This window comes from Quercus robur, chromosome 10 (assembly GCF_932294415.1).
Source record: "Quercus robur chromosome 10, dhQueRobu3.1, whole genome shotgun sequence".
Lineage (NCBI taxonomy): Eukaryota > Viridiplantae > Streptophyta > Magnoliopsida > Fagales > Fagaceae > Quercus > Quercus robur.
The window spans coordinates 46,972,952-46,997,179 of record NC_065543.1 but is presented as its reverse complement, the minus strand read 5'-3'; the positions used below and the strand labels follow the sequence as shown (position 1 = coordinate 46,997,179).

Below are 24,228 nucleotides of genomic sequence, written 5' to 3'. Positions count from 1 at the left end.
TACATTTTCTTTTGAGTATTCTTCTACTCATCTTATTTTATATAATTTTGATATTTCTTTCACATTCTCTCCTAGAATATGTGATTAAAACTAAAAAAGTGAGAGAAAATAAAAATAATTTAACAATGTGGAGGATGTGACTGAATTTAAATGTCGAATAAAATAAGATGAAAAGAAAATCTATATCTATATATATCTAAAAGCTAAAGCGTAGCATTTATTGTTACTACGCTCCTGTTGAGTTACATCAGCGGCCACATCATCCACTTATTTCCAACATTTTCTCTCTCCTCTTTAATTATTTTTCTCCTTATTATTTTCTGACCTTACAATTACTCTTCCTCCAACATTTTTCCTACTTTCACCTTTTTTTCCTCCCTACGACTCTATCTTAATCTTACAATTCCTTTATCCCTTCATCTTCCTTTTATTTTGACACTTCTTCTCCTCATTTTATTTACTATAAATATTTTCTTTTCTCTCTTTCATTCAATCCATATTTTCCCACACAAAAAGGTGAATACTCTCTCTCTCTCTCTCTCGGTAAATTTTTAATTCTTTGTCGCACATCTAATTTAGGTTGATGAATTTTTTTTTTTTTTGTTGAACTCTACTTTGGGTTGATGCATTTGGTTTTATTTTAATTTGTTATCTTTTTTATTTTATTTTATTTTATTCTTAAATGTTATCCAATGATATTATATAATGATGTATGTAATGTTATTCTATTACGTAGCATAATTTAGATAATTTGTTGTTTACAATTATACTTTTTTTTTTAGTATTCTTCTACTCATCTTATTTTATATAATTTTGATATTTCTCTCACATTCTCTCCTAGAATGTGAGATTAAAATAAATAAATAAAAATGAGAAAATATAAATAATTTAATGATATGAAGGATGTGGCTGAATTTAAATGTCAAATAAAATAAGATGAGAAGAAAAAAAATGTAAAAATAAAAGATATAACAATAAACACTAAATTATTCAAATCATGCTATATAATAGAATAATACTATACTCTTATATACTATTTTTAATTCTTTATAATGCAATTGGATAACATTTAACAATCAAAGAGAACAATTTTAATATTTGAATGTGCATTATCAATTATTTGAGTAATATCAATTGTAAATTTGTAATGAAATTTGATTAACATGACAATCTCCTTAAGAGAATGGGAAATAAAAAAGGAAAACATATCACTATAACAAAATCTTGAAGAATATAGATCACTTGAAAAAAGAATAATATCTCTTATAAAAATAATAATATCAATTAAATACACCAATTTTGTTCCAAAAATAAAACTCAAAATAATAGAATGATATATTTGTAGAGATAGAGAGATAGAAAATATTTTTAGAAATAGTTCAATTTTTAAGAAGATCAAATTAGTTTTAGTAAATTTTAGAAAATTAATCATACGTTATACCATATTACAAAGTAACTATATATTACCACACATAGCGTGGGTCTACAACTAGTTCAATATAAAATACAAGCCCCCATTCCTTGGTTGTAGCCAACTCATATGGGTTAGATTAGATGAGACAACAATGTTAGAATTAGGTAGGTGTCGTCAAAAGATTAAAGATAAATAACATCGTTTTTGGTCTGTGTATATTTGACATGAGATGGCATGAAGAGCCATAGTGGCGAACCATCATTATGACCGTCCCCAAAATTTTTCAAAAAAAAATAAGAATTTGTTTTTTGAATTTTCCTAAATAATTTGAAAATTTTTAAAAGAACCTTATCATTTTGGCCCCCATACCCGATAATATACATACATATAAATATATATATATATATATATATATAAGAAAGTCTAAAAACAAACATAACTTTCATTTAAATAAAAGAATAATGCTAGAGAAACAAACTATTTTACAAAAAATGTTACACACTACTTATGTGGTGAGTGATTATCGGTAAATGAAAAAGTGATATTAATGGTGAGTCTAGATGAAAACTAATAAGAGATTGGTCACATCAACATTTTGTAAAAATATTGTAAAATAGAATACAATCCATAATTATATATATATATATATATATCAAAAAATTATAATAATTAAACATTCAGCATCTTTAAAATGAACATATAGGTATTTTAACAATTACCTCAACAAATAAGAGGGAAAAAAAATTATAATTTTCATCCCAACACATCTAGGGCTTACTTGTACCACAACGATAGAAAAATTGAAAGGTTAGCAGCTTTGTTGATTCACTGCACCACCAAGTCCCCACACAATTGCAAAAATTTTGCTCACAGTGCTCTCACATGTGACTCTCTCTCTCTCTCTCTCTCTCTCTCTCTCTCTTCTTTTTCTTTTCAGTTCTTTCCTTTTCCCATTGCTGTTGCAGTTTTGTGTTTACAATATAAAAGTAAATGTTTTGTGTAACTAGACTAGACAAGAAAAAGTGAAAAACAAGCTTGAAGCTTTCATAGGTCTCTCACTCTTGTCCAATGCTCCTATGTTTACTTTACTTTTCATTTGCTTTCTTTTTTTATTTTCCTTATAATGTATTATTTGTTGTTATTATAATAATCAATATATATAAACTTAATGGCATTATAATTTATAAATGTACTTGATTAATTTGAATAAAATATATAGTATATACTACTATATTAACATGTATTTAGCACTTCAAAAAAAAAATTAACATGTATTTAGTTGTTTATAGCACATATTGAGTTATAAAGTATTGTACATTACTATTTTAGATTTTATACACAAAAAAACAATATATATATATATATATATATAGCTCCTCCAAAGATAAATTCCTAGTTCCGCCACTAAAGGGCCATGGGTAGATATATAAAGGGGTAGAATTGTAAGAGGTGAACATGGTGAATTAAAATGCAAAGAGTATTGTGTGTATGTGTGAGGAGCAAAAGGTGTTTCAAACCAGAAGATACAAAGAATATTTATTTGTTAATTAGAAAAGTCTTGAAATATTGAACTAAATGAAAAAAAAAAAAAAAAATCAATATTTAATTTGTTCTTGTCTCTAACGTGGCATTAATTTGAATATTTCAATTCTCTTTGCATAGATTGCGCCACTTGGCAAAATCTCATGTTTTTTCACGTAAGGACTTTACTTATGTGTGTGTGTATATATATATATATATATATATATATATATAGATTGATTTTATGTATAATATATATTGATTGATTTTATGTATAAAATATCAAGTAAAATTATTTTTACAAGAGGAGGAAAGAGGGTCAATTTGTTCCACGGTATTTCTAATTATTTTTCTTGATTGTCAAAAGGCTACATATAATCATAGTATAACTAAATAATCAATTAATTAAATAACAGTTCAAATGAGTTAGAAATCATACAAAAAGATTACTCGCGGGATCAGAAACAGAAGAAAATGGTGGAGAAAATGTCCCAATAGAGGAGAGGCTTGCAGTTGAAGCCGAAAGCAGCCCGGCAGCAATAGATGTCGCCACAAATGAAGCAGTTGCAAACTTAGAAATTACAATAGATATTATGGGCACAGAATCTGTATATATTTTTTTGACATTACATCAGTAAATAAATGAGAAAATTAAAGAGCTCAAAAGTATCATCTAGGGCTTAGTTGTTGGACTACAATTGAGCTGACAACAAAAGATAAGAGTGAGAACCCTTACATGGCCTTACTAGTAGAGTTTCGGAAGCTTGATTTTTGTTTCCAGCAACATCGTGAGTTACATTTTCGGGAACATTGACAGATACAAAATCATGGTCATGGAATGCTCTTATCACTACAGCATATTTTCTTTCACTTTCTGGTTCACAACTGAAAATGGTAATGACTATCATTGGAAAGGAACAAAAATGAAAATATGTCAAGAGTAAATATGCCATACCGATTGAAATAGCATTTTCATCAAGAACCCAAATGGTATGTAAAATGGTCATCGTCATGGTTTCTCAATTGTGTGTGGGTTCATTATGTATGTGATGTATGTGTTCATGTACTGGTTAGTATACATAGACACAAAGGTAACCAGAAATGACTTGCCTCACTAATTCCCCTCCTTTGATTGATATTTTAGAACCGTTGAAGTCAATTACAGGCTCCATGAATTTTATCCACATAAAGATGTTGTGTTCTCTTGTCCTCATGTGGAGCAAAGTAGTCAAATTTACATCAGGCCCCAGAGAATCTGAAAGGGGTGTACTTAACCTTATATCAGGCATCAAAGAATCTGAAGGTGGTGTAATCAACATTGGAGCAGGCCTTAAAGAATCTGAAAGTCACAATTATATCTATCAGGTGGAAACACCCAACATATATACATTTAAATATAAAGCTTTCCTAATTGCATATAATCTTCTTTTTTTTTTTTTTTTGATACACCTAAAGCTTTCCACAAACAGATGATTTATTTTCTCCTTGTAACGCTTGTAAACTATTGTCAACCATACCAAATAGGAAAGTAATAAGATCAACTTTGGAAATTGGAGTCCCAAGTCTGCTTATTATAGAGTTTTCATCAATTCCTATTGTGACTATAGCCATGCCAGATATACATCCAACAACCTGAAAGTAGAGAGTGAAAATTAATAGGCAAGAAAAGGAATGAGAAAAATAGGTCCTAGAGATAGAAATAGCTATAATGTTCTCACACACACAAACAATGTACATTCTGTACACAACAAAATCCACTATTTCACATGCAATATTCATTTTTTTTAAGGATGTCGACATTTCAAGCATGAAGCTTGTAGTGTGTATATATGATGTACAATAAACTGTGTGATAATCTATACCCTTTTGCATTTTATATTAGGGGAAAGTTCAAGATGTGCAACCATGTAAAATTTTTGTAAATGATTTAACTTTCCCAATACAATTAATGGCTCCATTGTTTCCAAGTGACCCCATTCAAGATGATGATGTGCATTACATATTATTTATTAAAAAAAATAAAAATAAAAAAGAGGAAAAGAAAGAGCCATTCCAAATTCATAGGACAACTAAACAAGCTCCTAACCTATGAACGAACTTCTATTCTCATTGCTGAAAAAATAAAATAAGTTTGTGAGAACCATCTGACCATAAATTCAAATCTGCGATGCCCAGGATCATTTTTACTGACATTCAGAGGAAGAAGCTTGCCCTGACTCTTTGGGAGAGAATCAAAAATTTTCGGTTCAAGAGATTTTAAAATTTCTGCAGATGAGTTGAGAACTGGCTCCGGAAAGGTTAAACAGATCCTTAGTTTAACACAATTATTAGTTGCTCGCACCAGTCTAGTTTCACCATTAACGTCAAGTTGCCTTTCGGGAACATGAGTAGTTAAGTTGACAACCATACTTCGTCTATCTGTAGAATTAATGAACAGAGCATGTAAAGAACACATTGACAGCAGCAGCAGCAACAACAACAACAACAATCAATCAAATTAGACAAGGTCAGCTACATAAACAGTCCAGATTATTCATCTTAATATGATAAAAATTGCCAATAAGTAAGTTCAAGGCATCAATTAGATAAAAACAAGAATAGATATGATAGGACATGTCAAACTCTTCCTGAAATAAAAACTACTCACCGAAATGCAGAGTGAAATTAGAATTCTTGTTTCTTTCAAATTTGTTCCCTGCACTGTCAGTACAAAAATTCTTATCCATTACCAAAATCACTCGCCCATACTGAGCAGTGGATGATAAATTCACAAGGACAGAATATTGGAGGTTTGGCTGTAGAGTTTTGAGCGAGGTTGGTATAACGTTGCCATCACCGTAGACCAAAAACTGTAAAGAGTTTTCCAAAAGTGATGAAAATGTTAAAATTCGGTTTATTATTCAGTCTAGACAGCATAACTAGTCAGAGAACCTAGATTATGGAATTCAATTTACACATCTACACAATTAACATGGTGGACAGTTCCATATGAGGAATTTCAAGACATTTGTCAGTGATTCAAAAATTTTAAAAAGATGATTATATCATACATTGATAAGTGTTTCAAGCAGTGTTATTATAAAATATTTTTATTTAAAAGATTTGATAATAAATCCTTGACTAGGGAGATAATCCACCATTATTGCTTGTTGTATGTGGACTCCATTACAATAGAGAGAACTCCATTTTATATTTCTCAAATCAACCAAAGCCATACTTCAATAATAGCTAGGTTGAGACAAATCAACCAAAAACCACAATTCTGAAACACTAGAATAATGCAAGAATCAAAGAGAGAACATAAAATCAATTTAAAGGCTTTTTAACATGTTTGTTAGCTACCTACTCACATTGCAAGCATTCACAGATGAACATACAAAACCTCGTCCACCAGTACAGGGCTCACTGAAAGATATATTAATAGAAACATTCAGAGCATTTGTGAAATCAGTTGAGGCGGTGATATTTGCCGTTGGTGGGACTGTATCTGCAAAGTTAAGGTATAATATGAATCAGCTAAGTGTACAGACAAAATATAAGTCAGCATGAATGCAAGAAAATCTAGACTGGATTGTTACATCTTAAAGTGTCAAACTAACCTTCAATGTGGGGGCGTGTTTAAGTCTTCAGAATAAAAATAGAAAGGTAAAATACATGCAGTTCATGCAAAATTTAAAATTGAGTAGATGGGTTTTGTTAAATTAGAAATTGGGTACTAAAGAAGAACACAATATAAGCGCATGGGATGGGAAACATTTCTTCATAGACATAACTGTTGAAGACGTTCAAGCAAGAAGGTCTTATTTGAAGTTGAGTGGTAATTGAAAAAAATATAGTAGCAATTAGAAAAAGAATAAAAGGAAGGTTCTTAACCAACAGTCCAGTTATAGCTACTGCAGCCAACTCCTTGAGTCCCGTTGGGGCAAATCTCAAATTTATGATTTCCATCCTGCAAGCCTTCACACAAAACCGTCCCATTTTCACATTGAGAAGCATTAATGCGGCCAAAGCCATCATCCAACTGCACCAACAAGTTTATTAACCTATTATTTTGTGGAACAAGCCAAATGAACATCAAGAGAAAAACCAAAGTTTTCCCAATAAATCAAACCATGATGCAGCTTCTTCACTTCCCACTTACCATTGAGTTGGAAAGCAAAACACATACACAAAGCAAAAAAAAAAAATTCCAATAATTTAGCTTGGCACCAGGATGAATATGAGTAATCATTCATTATAATAATCTTATCAACTAAAGAAAAATACAAAAATATGTACATATGAATAAACTGAATTCCAAATTGTTTTCTTGATTAGTCTAAACTCTAAAAGAAAATTCAAGCTCATTACATCCTTATAGAACGGAAGCTAATTACTTTTTTAGATAAACCAACTCCATTGCATTAACTTAAGATCCATGAAACATATAAACTCATAAGGGAGAAAAAGAGAGAGCAGAGTACCCAAAACAAAAGCCAAGTAAAACTAGCTCAAATTATTGCTAGAGATTAACGTACCTTGCAAGTGATATTACAATTGGTGCAAGCGCCACTCCCGCCCACAAGAACTTCAAAGACGAACGTGGTTGAGTTGAGATTTGAGAATGCATGGGGAGTCTTCAAGAACTTCACAGTGAGCTCTGAGGCATCACAGAGTGCTACGAAACTCAAAAGAGAAAAAACCGAGCAAAGTAAAACCACCAATGGAAGCTTGAGCAAGCCCATTTCGGAGTAAAGCATAATTGAAGTTTGAGACATGTAAAGGCCAACAATTTATAACCAAAAGAAACACATTTGTGGGACTCGTGAAAACAAATTTGAACAGTGACAGCAGGATATTGTATGGAAACAGTGTTGTAAATGAGATTAGTTGGATAGAAAATAGATTATACAATGACTAGTAGAGTTAAGAGAATGACTTAAGAAGATGAGTTTGGGTTGTTTAGTGGTTGATGAGTAAGAGAGTGACATAAGAAGATGACTTCAGAACAGTGCATATGAGACTAAGAGCACTTGCATCAATGCTTATATAATAGAAAAATGACCATATTTAAGCCAACTAATTCACCCACTTTTGGCCATACAAAGTTGTGTAAAAATACATAATTGCTATGGTAACCATGTAAATTTACCTTGATACTACTTATTTTGTATTTAGTTTTTAATTCTTTCTTTATACATCCTGATAATGAAGGGAGAGAGTGAATGGTAGTTGTTGCATATGGAAAAAAAAAAATTCAATTAAAAAAATCAAGAAAATTGATGTTGCAATGAAATATAGTGTAAATATGTAATATAATGCAAGGAATTTTGAAAAGAAAATATGTAAAATAAGAAAAAATAGGTTGTTATACTAAATTAGGCATTAATTTTTGTACGAGCTAATACAATTTTTGTACGAGCTAATACAACTGCAAGTTAAAAGCTTTCATAGAGAGAGAGAGAGAGAGGTCAAGGATCTGTCAATAGACTCAATATAAAATGAAGAGGGAAGACAGACAGGCCTTTTTTTTTCCAAATAGTATAATTTTAGGAAAAAATTAGAAAAAGGCGCTAGGTCAAACTTTTTTAGTTATGTTAACATATTTTTTGGAACTTGAGTTTGTCAAATTTGAGTTTATTAAACTCGAGTTTCAATGAAACTTAAGTTTATCAAACCCAAGTTCCACGCTTTATGGTAATCTGATCAAACATAATACTCCCTCCGTCCCACTTTGTTTGCCCTTTATTCCATTTTGGCATGTCCCAAAATATTGTCCTATTTCTAAAAATAAAAATAATTAATTTACTAATATTCCTATTATACCCCTATTAATTTATTAATTCAATTTTTTGATAAATTTATTTAAAGGTAGTTTTGGAAACTTATACATTTTTAAAAGGTAGACAATGTAATAAATGATATTCCCTTAAAAAGTTTGACTTTTTAAACAGGACAAACAAAGTGGGACGGAGGGAGTACTTGGAACTTGAGTTTGGTAAATTCAAGTTTCATTAGAACTCAAGTTTGAAAACATGCTGCATAACTAAATAAGTTTGACCATATGCTATTTAGCAAAATTTTCAAAAAATTATGTTGTTTAGCAAATTTTTCTAAACAGACATGTAAAAGATAGGAAAGAAGCATTTAGTGGTGTTCTTGGCTATAGACAATTAGTACACACGTGTGTAAACACTTTCCATTACTTAAGTGGCTCACAGCAGTATCCAACTTAATTCGTATTTCCACCAACACACTGTTGAAACTTGAAAATGAGATAAGATTCTTTTTCTTTTTCTTTTTTGAGCAAAAAAACAAAAAGAAAATGAGATAAGACTGACTGATTAGTGGATTAACTCTACATGACATAACATGCTTAGAACATTAAATATAAAACAAATCACTAGAAGTTTAATTAAATTTCTTGGGATTGTGATTATCAAAAACGTATCTTGGGATTGTAAAATTTGATCAAGCCTGCATAAATGCACTTTTGGTCCTATATTTTGATCTATTTCTATTTTGGTTATTACATTTTTATTTTATCTCTTTTAGTCCTTAAAATGAAAAACGCGTTCCATTTTGATCCCTACTATCATCTCACTAATGAAAATATCTTACGTAGCAAACGGAATATACTGTTGGCACATTAAATGTTGACGTGACCAATTAAATAATATTAAAAAAATTATCTTAATTAAAACAAAACAAAAAATATAATTTCTCAATTTTTATTTGAATTGAAATAAAATCAACAATAAATATTTTGTAGTATCTCTCAAATTTTCATGTGAGAAATGATATATCCATAACATTTTCACAACATTTTCATAACAAATCTTAAGTAGCAAATTGTTACTGGTTATTATTGTTGAGGCAAAAAAGTAATCTTAGTGTTAGGTTCAAATTTGAACTAATAACAACTAACCACCTATGATTTGTTGTAAAACTGTTGTGGACGTAATACCTCACTTTTCATATTCACTAATGCTCATCATCCACTTCTTCTTCTCTCTCCTTATTTCTACTCCACTTCTTTCTCTCCCAAGATTTTACTAACCCATATTTGGAGTTTTCACAACTGTCAAAGCTATGGCAGATTAGCATTGTAGACCTTATGGTGGCAAATCGAACCTTGTGGTGACAGATTGGAGCTATCTAAACAACCATGGAGTGTTTTGACAAAGCTACAAACCCATATTGGTTTTGAGTTTTTACCTTGGACACGGTGGTTGGAGTTATCTAAACAACCATGGCAAGCAACCCCTCATTCATTTAGGTTGTGCTTGCTGTTCTATTGTTGTGGGATTTGCAAAGAAATTTTGGGAGTAGTTTGTTAAGGTTTTTGGGTTATTTGATGAGTTTATAAAGATAATTTTGGAGATTCTATTGTTGTGGGATTTGCAAAGAAATTTTGGGTTATTTGATGAGCACACCCGCTTGTGTTTTCTTTAAGCTTCAATGGCAGCAACTGAATTGATTATCAAGGCGTAGATAAATCTTCTCCTTGAAAACCCTAAGTTTGTGTAAAGGAGAGCTCCTTTAGATCTCACAAGAGATTTACACAAACCACAATTATGAGCAACACTAAAACATGGCTAGGGTTTGCCTTTTATACTTAGGACAAATAAGAAACCCTAAAAACGTTTTAAAACACTTAGGGCTGAGTTGGAAAAATCTGCAGAAAATCATTCTGCCCGAGCTTCGATCGATCGAGCCAGGCCGAAAGGCACAATGCTTTCCTGCTTTAACTCGATTCCAACTTTACATATAATCACAACTTTGAGCAAGACTGAAACACTTTTAAACACGACTGAAACACTTTTAAACACATTGTTTTGATCATGGTTTGCCAACTAAACAAATTAGAGTTCTAAATACATAAAATCCTAAGACTTTAGAACCTAACAAATAGTCCATTCTTATCAAGATTGTACAAAAATCAATAAACGGGAAAGTTGCTATACATGATTTCAAGAACTTTCTTGGCTTAGCTAATCTCACTTGCTCTATGAATCAACTAAACCATTGGCATTTTAATCAATAGAACAAAGAATGCTTACACATAATGCTTGAGGGATCAAAAAGTAAAGAAAAGAAAAGAAAAGAAAATCTTCCAACTATATTTCAGAGATCAATCCTTGTTTGTTGTTATTTACATTTCCAATTAATTTCTCAAACTTTCAAAATTTGGCCAAAATGGGCTTTTACCCATTTCTCACAAACTTTCCAATAAAATATCCTATGTCTGAAACTAATTAGGGAAATGCCTCTGATTTGAAACTTGATTTTCTAAAAATTGAGTTTCAAATATAAAACTCGATTTTTGGAATATTGAGTTATAGTGAACGTGGGCTTAGAATTTTTTTTTTTTTGGAACTCGAGTTACATGTGAAGTATTCGAGTTCATGGAACTTGAGTTCCACCTAAATTTTTTCAAGGAACTCAAGTTCCATGAACTTGAGTACTTCACATGGAACTCGAGTTCCCTGAACTTGAGTTCCATAATTTTTTTTTTTTTTTTTTTTAATTTTCAATTCGCTATAACTTAATTGTTCAAAAATCGAGTTTTAAAACAAAGGCATTTCCTTAAATAATTTCAGATATGGGACATTTTGATGAAAAGTTTTGGCAAAAGGGGAAAATGCCCATTTTCTCCTTTAAAATTCATAATTCACAAGTTAAACCATGTAGCAGAGTTGTAAACTACAAAGAAGTTTCAAAATAAGGGCATTTTCCTAAATAGTACCAAATATGGGGTATTTTGTTGAAAAGTTTTGGCGAAATGAGCAAATGCTCATTTTCTCGTTCAAAATTCATAATTTACAAGTTAAACCATGTAGCAGAGATGTAAACTGCAAAGAACATAGGCTCCTTTTGTTGTTATTTTCATGCTCCATCCCACCTTGTCAATAATTTTATCAAGAGAGGGACCATCTGATCATCATTGATAGGTTTTAAATGGCGAGGTCACTATAGGTGCACTTTCATAGAAGTATGGACTCAAACAACTCAAAAATTTTTAAATGACGAGGTCAATGTTGGCGCACTTTCATAGAAGTATCAAACTTAAAACAAGTTAATAATTTAATTTTTTTTTACCTCCACCATAAAACCCGTGAAAAAGAAGGTAAAAATGACGACAAAAGAAGTAGTTAAAAGCTACTTTTCTGGTTATTTTATATATGGTAGCCATGATTATCAATATATATATAAACCTAGAATTTTCCATCACCATTAGGCACTTGCCACTGATAATTTAAAAAGACCCACATTGTAAACCTAGAATTTTCAAAAAGCAAAAGGACAATAATTGTAAAGTGAACGAATTTTTTTATATTGATTCTTCCAAAACGGAAAAGAATCTTTTGTTTTTATTTTATTTTTTATATTGATTCTTTTTTTTGGGAAAAGAATCTTTTGTTTTTATTTTATTTTTTATATTGATTCTTTTTTTTGGGAAAAGAATCTTTTGTAGTCTTGTTAGAAGTCCCTTGTATCGTATGATTGACTGTTTTGGCTCAAGATATACTACTCTCTTCTATTAAAGAAGTACAGTAGTTTTACATTAAATAAGTAAGTAAATAAAGACTTCCATGCTTAAATTAGAAGTCCACTGGTTCAATGAATCTTACAAATGGTAGTAGGTGAAACTGTGAAAGTGGTCTTGAAGTGACATGCTCAATGTGCACAAAGCACAATGAGAAAAAGTTAGTATCATGAATTAATAACACTAGCCATCTCCATCGGTTTGAAGACTTCCGTAGCTCAACGTCGTCAACGATAATTTCTAATATTTCTATAGTATTCGTTCTCCTTTAATAAAAAAAAAATTATTAAAAAAAGAAGCGTCGTGGAAAAAATTGTACCCTCCTAGAAAGATGGTCCACAAGCCCATTGAATGTTGACTTGTTAGTAATGGCCTCTGTTTCCTGGCAGAAGACACCCAATTGAAAAGCGAGCTACGAACAACCTATTTAAGAGGTTCCACTAGGCTAAAGCTAAGTTTAAACCAAAGTGTTATTCTTGTTGTATAGATGTTATTTTACATAATTTTATATAAACACAAAAATAAAAAAAATAAAAAAAAATTGAAATTGTGATTTTTAAACTAGAAATCATGACTTGAATTACAATTTTAAATACCTTTTGGGTGTGTGTAATATTGTGTAAAGTAAGTTTTGTATAAAAGAACTAACATCAGGTATGCTAAATGCTAAATTTTTATATTTAGCAGACTAGACATAAAAAAAAAAAGACAAAATTTAGTTATAAAATTGGTTGTAACCTTATGCTACAAACTCACTCAATAAAATAAATATTACTGTAGATTTTGAAAATCTAACCATTGAATTACATGTATTTTATGTTCTTAATACACATGTCAATTTTTGTGTCAATCAGATATTATTTACTATATAATCTATAATCTTATATTTTATGCATAATTTTAAATTACAAAAACTTGCAATTTAAAAATTTATTGATGACATAGCTATTGATCTTTAATTTTCTTGAAATTTTACAAACATGGAGGATATAAGAGGAAGATGTAATCCAATGGTGGATTTGTTAAAATTCACCTCCAATAAAAAGAAATTGAGTGAGTTTGTAGCCTAAGACTACAATCAATTTTGTAGCTAAACTTTGTTAAAAAAAAAAAATACATTCACGAGATATGTCATATGCCAAATAAATTTGGCATTTGCTACAGTGAGATTCTAATAATAGGATGATATGGGCAGATGTTGTATAAATATTTAACTATTTTTTTATTCAAAAATTTCTCTCTTTAGTACCGTTGGTAACTTGAGATTAATTAATAATTATTGAAAGATTCTCTCTCCTTTATCTCTTCACCCAACTTTGAGAACAAAAAATAAAGCATAAAAAAGAATTAAAAAAAGTAAAGAAAAAATAAATTAAGATTATTTAAATAAAGTGAAACAAGAATAGAATATGTGATGTAGAGTGTATTGTAAAGTGATGTGTTAAAATAGATAAAGTAATTTTTTTAATATGTCAAAATAGCATTTTTTTTTTTTTAGAATGCCTGATGCTAATGCTCTAAAAGTAATGTTAGTACCACAACATTTAACAAAATTTTTGTCATAACTCGTCTCGTGATAAATTATGAGTGGTGAAAAAAAAATTGTGGATCCATATGAGTCTAAATCTCTACCATTCACAACTCATCACATGGCAAACTGTAGCAAAAGTTGTGTAAAATGTTGTGATACTGGTATTGCTCTTTGTGTAATAAATACTGCTAGAGACCAAATGGATCGAAATCTAATGGCTATATGAGGCAAAGGCCAAGCATGGGCCATGACCAGCCAGTAACTGAGCCCAGAATAGTGCCATGCACACATTGTTTTTTCGATTATTGAGATTCACAAATGAATATAATAACTCCTTCAACATCTGAAGGCCTATTACATATGATGGTGTAAGTGGTGGGCTAGTTAGTTTGTATTTGATCTGGATTATGATCCGACCTAATATAAAAATGTTACGGTTTTTAACGAGAAATTTTCTTAGGTTTAGGCCAATTTTTAGGCCATTGTGAATTCTATGTGTATGATATAAACATCGTTGTTTTAGATTAAGGTTTGTTGTGTTGTTTTGAGAAATAAACATTGTACCATCACATCTTATATTTTTCCCCCTTCCTAAAAATAGTGAAACCACTTCAATTTTATAGATGTAGATGATATGCCAAGAATGTATTAACCCTTTATGATGAACTAACAAATTAATTAACCAAGTTAATTAATTAATTCAATAAACATGCAATACGCGTGGTAGTACAAACAAATCACTAATTAACTAAATGCAGTGGAAATTAAATTGACATGGTGGCTTGTTTACGAATGAGGAAAACCTACATGACAAAAATCCCACTAGGTGATTTTAAGGTCACCACTCTCGAGAATTCACTATTATCACAACAAGTGGTTACAAGTAAAGGAATCCCAGTACCTTATACCAACTTACAGTTGAACCCTTATCCCAATACCCAATTGAACTTGTTCTGTAGTGACAATCTCTCATTTTAATGCACCGCTCCTAATACGTGACTAGCTAATAGATGTGCAGATTCTAATACACGACTTAATCACCAACTTGAGAAAGATATAGGCTGCAAAGTTCTTCAGTTCATCACATGATGAAAATCACGAAGTTTCTTGGTCACAAAACCCTACGGTGTACAAACACAGCAGTTTCTTCAAGAGAAAGATGAACTAGGGCAAATTCTGTCTTCGATCACAATTTACATGAATAAAACTTTGCTTCACACTTGCACAACCTTTGACAACCCTTAAAATAATCCTTATATATGTTTAGGGTTGTGAGAAAAGAAAACCCCAACATATACACATGGATTTGATGAAAATTAGCTTTGAAAAACTGAATTTCATAAATCTCAATAGATAGGATATCTATCGAGCTAGCTGTCGAGCATCAGACTTCAGTAGCTTTTTAAATCTCGATAGATACTAGCTGTTGAGTTTTAAAATCCAGCACTTCTTCACTCGTTTCTTGGACAGATTTATATGGCTTTAACACTAAAACTTGAAACCTTGTTTCTTGAAGTATTAAACACATCCTAAATCTATCCAATTACAAGTAAAGTGTGTTTTGTCAAAGGATTAACTAATTCTAAATTGACATATATTCCTAATATCAAATCACATATGTTCTAACAGTAGAGTCTATTTAGAATTCGTTTATTTTGTTGAAATTGAAAACTTTTTGTTGAAAGTACTGTAAATAAAAGTAAAGTTAGTTGAAATAGTACGGTGAGATTTATGAATAGTATTAAAAAGTACAGTAAAGCCCATAAATAGTAGAAAAATAAATTGAATAGTAAAATAAACTAATTTTTAATTTGAAACCAAATGCACACGTAAGCAAAATGTAAAATCAGTAAATTGCCCTTTTGGTGATGGGTGTTTCAGTTTCCACTTTCCATACAACATGAATTTGACAAGCCCAAAGGTGTCAAAAGGTGACTAGGAGCATTGGCTGGCTGAAATTCTTTAGAAACTGTCATTTTCAGACTTGACAAAAACCTTCTAAGTCTCGGTGCTTTTTATTGACCATCCTAAATTTAATAAGTAAATCTTACAGTAAATAAGAGAGTGTCTTTGATTGTGCTATGAAAATACCATAAAATTACTCCCAAGTCTCTCCCTTACAGCAGGAGAAAGTGCACCACAATTGGCCAAAACATCCATTGATTGAATCACTCCTTTCTGAGAAGTACAGTGAAAGCTGATGAGACACCCTTAACTTCTAGAATATCAATATGTCGTACATCATTAGTTGTCCGCCAGAAGGAACAAAAATTTGAGAAGGGTCATATCAATGTATTTGGGAGTGGAATATACCATCAACAGCATTTCAGGCTCAATGTTAATAATATTATCCACTCTTTCATCAATGAATAGCCAATCATAAAATAGAGCCAACTTCACATTGGCTCTACCATAGTTCTTCCTACAAAGAGTCAAAAGCCAACTTATAACAGCCCATAATGGAATATCTGACTAAATAATTTCATTAGTTGGGTACTGTGCACAACATATAAAAACGTGAATGTAATTAGAATTTAGAAGATGATTGAAAGGGTCAATTTTGAAGACAGGCTGTTTTTTAATATAAAATATAAAATAACATATATAATAACTGTTCAGTCCTGTTTGGAGAATGTGGCGTTGTCAACAAGCTCAAACCAATATCATTTGAGAGCTCAAGCTTAAAGAAGGTGAAGTAGAGCGATCAACGTCGTTGAACCAAAGGCAGAGAGATCATATTTTTGGCTCCTTGTTATGACCCCTGGGCCGGGAGCTGCACATTTTTTTCCATGTGGGGTATTGGCTCACTTGATCGCAGGGGCGGAGGGAGAGGGGGCAGGTGCCTCACCTGAACTTTAAAATTTATCCACCTAAAAAAAAAAAAAAAACAAAGAAGAAGAACAACCTACTGCTACACGGTAGGAATCAGAACTCAGCAGCCTAAGTGTCTGTTTGGTTCCACTTTTTGAGCCCAAAAAGGGCGTTTTCAAAAAAGCTCAACCAACTTTTGCGTTTGGTAAGCTCATAAACGCAGCTTTTTTATAAAAGTTGCGTTTTGAACTTTTATAAAAAACTGAAGGCAAAACGCGGAAGGAATATGGACCCTCAGGGGTCCATAAATCAAAACGCGCTATGCGCGTTTTGTATATTACCGTTGCAATAACCAAAAAGACCGAAATACCCAGCTATTTCTCTCACACCCCTCATCTCTCATCTGTCTCTTTTTTCTTCGTCTTCCTTTTCTTCTTCCTCTTCGTCTTCCTCTGCTTCTTCACCGGTCTACCCCCACAATCAACAAAACCCATTTCAACCTTTGATATTCCGAACACAGAATCAACAAAACCAAACCAAAAATAACTCAAAATCAACACAAAAGCAACTTAAAATCAACTCAAATCCGGAAAACCCATCCCAAACCCAACTCAAAATCAACCCAAAATCCATAGAAAAAAAAAACCCAAAATCCCAAAATCCTTATGTTTCAATCATCTTCATCATCATCATCATCTTCTTCTCTGGAGTGTGAAAAAAAAAAAAAGAATAAAGAAGGAAAGACAAAATAAGGAAATAAAGAAAAAGGACGAAAAAAGAGATGCAGAGATGCAGAGACTTCTTCATCATCATCATTAGCTTTTGAAGTGTCAAAAAAAAAAAAAAAAAAAAAAAAAAGAGATGCAGAGACCTTGAGCCGGCTTGAGGGATGAGAGGGGTTTAAAGTGTGTGGAAGATTCTGGAGTGGAGTGGAGTGTGAAGTGGAAGGGAGAAATAAGGAAATAAAGAAAAAAAAAGTAGGGGCACGTGTGTGGAGGAAGTGGCAGGGAAAGAGAGGAAATAAGGAAATAAAGAAAAAAAATGGAGGGTACGTGTGTGGTGGAGAAAAAAAGAGGGAAAAAAAGAAAGAAATATGGATAAAAAAATAAAATAAAATAAGGGAAACATAAAATAAAGAATAAGAAATTAAAATTGATCAGAAATACTGTAGGGACACAAAATCTTCAGCGGCCCATCAACGTTGTTGGGCTCGCGCAAGGAAAATCCCCCACAATGATATTTGTAGAGAGTGGGCTTAACAAAAGGCCAGCGTTGGGTCGCGGGGCGGCATCTCGGGCCGGACTACAGGCATACCGACATGAGGAAGAGCTTCGGGCTGGATATTCAGGCCCTTCAGTCTTGTATCTAGGAGGATTTGGCTCCTCGGATATGATCCGAGGCGTGAGGGCGCTGTTCCCGGTCACCCATCGGTGGGATTTTAGGTGATGTCCGGCGTGTCTTATCCAGACCCTCACTTTCATCAAGTCTTTCTCCAGAAGCCAGATGGGAGTCCCTCCTTTGGTCACATAACATTCTCTTTTATACTAGCCTACGTTAGTTGTCCTTCGTCCACGCGTAGGGTCGATCTTTCCGGGACAGATATCTGTCCCATCAGTCTAGTCCCAAATTAGCTGGAGATGATCCATAAAGCCTAAGATCCCGGCTCTGTTAGGGGCAGTGTCATGTCAAGGAAGGGTATTAAGGACTATTTCCATGAGATATTTTCTGACCTCTCAAGCTCGCCTGTATCCCATTTTCGTCAGTGGGGTTCTGGGCTTTCCGAGGACGAAGTGGTCCTCGGACGTGTCTTTGAGCCATATCGAGCTCACTACTTTTGGGCTTGGGCCCTGGCCTCCTTTAGTTTGGGGGCCTGTGGACTCCCTATAAGTGAGCGAGCCGGGCCCATAGACTCTTGGGCCCCACAATAACCCCTCGAAACCCTGCTGTCCAACGTCCTGGTTGGAGAGGTGGGTTTCGGTAACTCCGAGCCTTAACTGCGGCTCATTTAATTCGGCCCTTGATCAACGTTGGTGACTCTTCACCTCCCCGAGGAATGCGCCGGTCTACGAGCCGTTTTTCCCAGATTTACGTACGTTGCCGTTATGCCGCGTGGTTATCTGCAACGTGCCTTTAATCTTTTACCATTTACGAGACCTTCTGGATGTAGCGGTTACTGATGGTGTGGGAGAACGAAGCGACGCGTTATACTCTGGATTTCCCTGGGGATTTGAATGTGTCACATACCCTCTTCTTCGTCCCCTATATAAAGAGAGAAGACACAGGGTGACTTCTTCATATCTGAGTTCTTCGCGTTCTTCCCTGAATCCACTTTCTCCATCCCGTTACTCCTCCTTCTATAATACTTATCTCATAGTAATCCACCATGAACAAATCCTTCCTTTCCCAGAAACGCCATATCCCAGCAAAACTCGAGATGGCTCGGTCTGGGCAAGGATGGCGGAGGCTTAAGATTTGCCTCCCCATTCTTTTAGCCAGAATCCGAAGCAGGGACTCGTCATACCCCACTTCTGGTGTGACTGAGTCGGAAACCTCCCTTGTCATCTCCATCCGCTCTCTCACGAGCATACCTAATAAGGCTCCCCTTCTCCCTCTTTTGCTCCTTTTACTTTCTTTTCATTGCTTCACTCTTCTTCTCCTCCTTCCCGCTCATGTCCTCCATCTTCTTTTTCCCTTGCATTCTTCAGTAACAAGAGCTTGCTGAAGTGCTTCCATGTCTCCCAATTCGTCTTCCTTCTCCTTCATTATTTTTGTATAAGGATCTTCTCCTGATATGAGCAGTACTGAGGCATAGATTTCAGAAAGACTTTGAAGGCGAATTCAGAGGACACCTGATGGTTTATTTACTTGTATTACGGATATTGTTATTGTTTTAGCAGTTCATTTTTTGTATAGGCTTGTTTAAGCCCTTCCTTGTATGTTGTAACCATTTGTTATATTAATAAAAGTTATTGTTATTCTACTTCTTGTGTCTTGTTTATATATTTTAATAAGCATAAAAGCGCTGTTCGGCATAATAGTATAGCATTTGAATCAATAATGACTAAGACCAAAGTAATCCTTAATAAAAAGATGCCACGATAACTTTAAAGAGATTACTATTCAACATAACAATCCGACCAGTGAAGAATGAGACTTATCTTAAAGTTAGCCGTGATGTGTGTTGAATGCTCGATAAGGTGTAGGAAGTACTTGTCCGAGGACATATTACCCACCGGGTGAATGGCCTCCTTAGGTTGACGATCATTAGGTTATTCCGCCATCTCCATGATACGCGAGCCTTAACCTTTTCCAGTATTTAAACCGAGAAATTTCTTCATTCGGGCAGTTGATTTCCCAAGAAGCCTGAGTCCGAGGACTTTGCAAAATCTGGGTTCTGTTCAAGACTTATGCGTTTTGTCTTATGTACTTGACTTTTCTCTTAGGCTTGAATCCGAGACTTGTGTCCGTATTGGTACTTGGTTTTCCCTTTTTAACTTGAGTCCGAGGACCATGCAAGCCTTAGGTTCAGTTCGAGACTTGTGTCTACGTCAGTACTTGGTTTTCCCTTTTAGCTTGAGTCCGAGGACCATGCAAGCCTCAGGTTCTGTCCAAGATCAATGTCCGCATCAGTGCTTGGTTTTCCCTTTTAGCTTGAGTCCGAGGACCATGCAAGCCTTGGGTTCTGTCCAAGACCAATGTCCGCATCAGTGCTTGGTTTTCCCTTTTAGCTTGAGTCCGAGGACCATGCAAGCCTTGGGTTCTGTCCAAGACCAATGTCTGCATCAGTGCTTGGTTTTCCCTTTTAGCTTGAGTCCGAGGACCATGCAAGCCTTGGGTTCTGTCCAAGACCAATGTCTGCATCAGTGCTTGGTTTTCCCTTTTAGCTTGAGCATTTCCCGAGGTGCTAAACAGGGTGTCCCTGGGCCTTCACGCAAAGCGGGCTTGGGCCGCGAATTCAATGAATCCGCGGGTTAAGAGATATTTCTGCAACTTCTGGCCACGTAGTACCTCTCTGACGCCCCAAGGATCGAGGCGCGCCTTCACGAGGCTTCTTGAGTCTCTAGACTGCAGTTGACGTTGGAAGTTGAGCCAAAACCACTTTGTCCGTAGTGCTCCTTGGGACACCGCGTGAGTTGACTGCCATCATCTTGTCTTTTCAAATAAATAGGAGGGAGAGAGGGTTGCTTTATATATACACCCATCCTTTTATTTTTCTCTCATATCAGGCTCCCCATATCCGTAGCTCTCCTTTCTTGGCATAACATGTGGAAAGCGAGGGTTGGGAAGAAAGAACCTTCTCCGCCGCAGAAGCGCCGTGTCCTCATGAGGCTTATAACAGTAAGGTATGGGCACAGGAAGCACAAGTTCAGAAGAGTACTCCATCTCCACCGAGGGGGAACGGCGTCTCTCCCTCTTTTAGTCAAAATCCGAAGCAGGCTCTGTTCATGCCAGCACTTCGGTATGTCAGAAGAAAGATTCTCCGCCATCAGCGCCTCTGCTTAGCAGCAGGCGAATATTTAGAGAAAGCCCCTCAGTTTCCCACTCCCTGCATCTTTCCTTCAACGGTGCCAGGCTCAAGTTGGGTTTCTTTGGCTGCCTGAGTTATGGGCATGTAGGAGCGCGGGGGAAGAATAAGGTCTCGGAGCTGTAGCCAACCTTTCCTCCGACATACCTCCTCGGCTTTCTCCAGCTTTCTTGTATTTTTCTTTTTCTTGCTTCTGTAGTAAGCTTTGACGTAGGCTGATTCCAGCTTTTCATTGTACTCTGTACTATTTCTTCGTTGTAATAAAAATGGAAATTGACTTACATGTTTTAAGCGTTGATCTATTGGGCAATACCACTTTGTGAACGAATGTGCTCTATGTATGTGTTGTTTTGAAAATATTTGTAACAAAGCTATTTTGAAGTATAATCTAACCAACTCTCATCTACCAGCACTATCAGGCATTATATCGATAATTTGTAATAAATCGAACTTAGGAAACTGACCGAGATATCAGTTGTATATTCTGTGATGAGCGCATGAATATCGTCCAAGGCTGATGATTTCTAAGCAATCCATCTGAGCAATTGACTGGGACATAGGGGACTCCGATGACGCTTTCTTGTATTCGGTTTCCCCATAGGCTTCGGTCCGAGGACCATGCAAGGCCCTGGTTCTGTCCGTTACTTGTAAGAGTTCCTCGTTGTACTTGGTTTCCCCACAGGCTTGGGTCCGAGGACCATGCAAGGCCTTGGTTCTATCCATTACTTATAAGAGTTCTTCGTTGTACTTGGTTTCCCCACAGGCTTGGGTCCGAGGACCATGCAAGGCCTTGGTTCTGTCCATTACTTATAAGATGTCCTCTTTGTACTTGGTTTCCCCACAGGCTTGGGTCCGAGGACCATGCAAGGCCTTGGTTCTGTCCATTACTTGTAAGAGTTCTTCGTTGTACTTGGTTTCCCCACAGGCTTGGGTCCGAGGACCATGCAAGGCCTTGGTTCTGTCCATTACTTATAAGATGTCCTCTTTGTACTTGGTTTCCCCACAGGCTTGGGTCCGAGGACCATGCAAGGCCTTGGTTCTGTCCATTACTTATAAGAGTTCTTCGTTGTTGATAGTCTTTTCTCTATACTGACTTATTCCTTGAAGGTCAGCCCCTAGACCAGAGAGGGAAGAGTTGGCTCGAGGCCGCAAGCCCCTAGAGCTGTCCACTCCGTTGGCAGTGCACGGCGCAGCTCCTAGCGGTGGCTCATGGCGGAGTAACAATCGTACGTCGCCGGGAATGGGAAAAACCCGTGAGCCTCTGTTTGCTGGAGAGCTGACTCGTGCGCCACCCGTGCCAACGCGCAAGCCCTTTCCCACAGACGGCGCCAATTGTAGGGACACAAAATCTTCAGCGGCCCATCAACGTTGTTGGGCTCGCGCAAGGAAAATCCCCCACAATGATATTTGTAGAGAGTGGGCTTAACAAAAGGCCAGCGTTGGGTCGCGGGGCGGCATCTCGGGCCGGACTACAGGCATACCGACATGAGGAAGAGCTTCGGGCTGGATATTCAGGCCCTTCAGTCTTGTATCTAGGAGGATTTGGCTCCTCGGATATGATCCGAGGCGTGAGGGCGCTGTTCCCGGTCACCCATCGGTGGGATTTTAGGTGATGTCCGGCGTGTCTTATCCAGACCCTCACTTTCATCAAGTCTTTCTCCAGAAGCCAGATGGGAGTCCCTCCTTTGGTCACATAACATTCTCTTTTATACTAGCCTACGTTAGTTGTCCTTCGTCCACGCGTAGGGTCGATCTTTCCGGGACAGATATCTGTCCCATCAGTCTAGTCCCAAATTAGCTGGAGATGATCCATAAAGCCTAAGATCCCGGCTCTGTTAGGGGCAGTGTCATGTCAAGGAAGGGTATTAAGGACTATTTCCATGAGATATTTTCTGACCTCTCAAGCTCGCCTGTATCCCATTTTCGTCAGTGGGGTTCTGGGCTTTCCGAGGACGAAGTGGTCCTCGGACGTGTCTTTGAGCCATATCGAGCTCACTACTTTTGGGCTTGGGCCCTGGCCTCCTTTAGTTTGGGGGCCTGTGGACTCCCTATAAGTGAGCGAGCCGGGCCCATAGACTCTTGGGCCCCACAAATACTGTTACAATATTTTCACAATAAATTTTAAGTGGTATGTTATTATTAGTTAATATTGGTGAGAAAAAAATAATTTGTTTAGAAATTGAAAAAAAATAATTATAATAGCACGTTCAAATTAAAATCAATATAAATTATCACAATACTTTTACAATAAATCTTAAGTGGTAGGTTATTATTAGCTAATATTGGTGAGAAAAAAATAATTTCACAATATTGATTTAAGTATGAAATAAACTCTTTTATATACATTGTCCTTTTTGGTAATTTATCTTTCAAACTGCCACTTTTATAAGTGTTTTAGCCAAACACTCAGCCTTTTCAAAAAACACTTTTTAACAGCTTTTACTAAACACTCAGCTTTTGAAAAAACACTTTTTCATTATGCACTTTTTGAAAACTCCACTTTTTCATTATGCACTTTTTCAAAAAGCTGAACCAAACTCACCCTAATACTAATAGAACTCTGAAAAAAAAAAAAAATTCCTATTATAATTCTAATATAAGACTCTGGGTTCCACCTAGTAATGATTAAAAAAAAAAAAAAACCTACTGCTATACGGAATAGGAATCACAGTAGCCAAATACTAATAGAACTCTGAAAAAAAAATTGTATATATAATATAAAGCATGCCTGACACCTACCATAAAAATAAAAAAATAAAAAAATTCTCTTGATACAGTTTGTACCTTAGAGTTTCAGTTGAGTTTTTAAAAACATTCAAGTTGAGTTTTTAAAAGTATTCAATGGAAGATCAATAGACGAATGATTGCTTAGTTACATACATTGAGAAAGATACATT

At 34.9% G+C, this 24,228-nt stretch overlaps 1 protein-coding gene across 2 annotated transcripts in view; it reads right to left on the bottom strand.

Annotated features, from left to right (window-relative positions):
- Positions 1-24,228, bottom strand: part of LOC126703145 (uncharacterized) — a 213,850-nt gene that overhangs the window by 4,488 nt on the left and 185,134 nt on the right. Inside the window, exons 1-9 of one of the 2 annotated variants that reach the window (XM_050402069.1) lie at positions 7,453-7,936; positions 6,809-6,956; positions 6,286-6,422; positions 5,583-5,784; positions 5,085-5,353; positions 4,453-4,567; positions 4,046-4,274; positions 3,672-3,820; positions 3,375-3,541 (exon numbers count right to left, since the gene is read on the bottom strand). In XM_050402069.1, the coding sequence (XP_050258026.1) occupies positions 3,375-3,541; positions 3,672-3,820; positions 4,046-4,274; positions 4,453-4,567; positions 5,085-5,353; positions 5,583-5,784; positions 6,286-6,422; positions 6,809-6,956; positions 7,453-7,692 (1,656 nt within the window). In that variant the 5' untranslated portion in view covers positions 7,693-7,936. Of the gene's footprint in view, positions 1-3,374; positions 3,542-3,671; positions 3,821-4,045; positions 4,275-4,452; positions 4,568-5,084; positions 5,354-5,582; positions 5,785-6,285; positions 6,423-6,808; positions 6,957-7,452; positions 7,937-24,228 lie in introns of those variants that run through there. The other variant, XM_050402070.1, reaches the window with a different exon arrangement.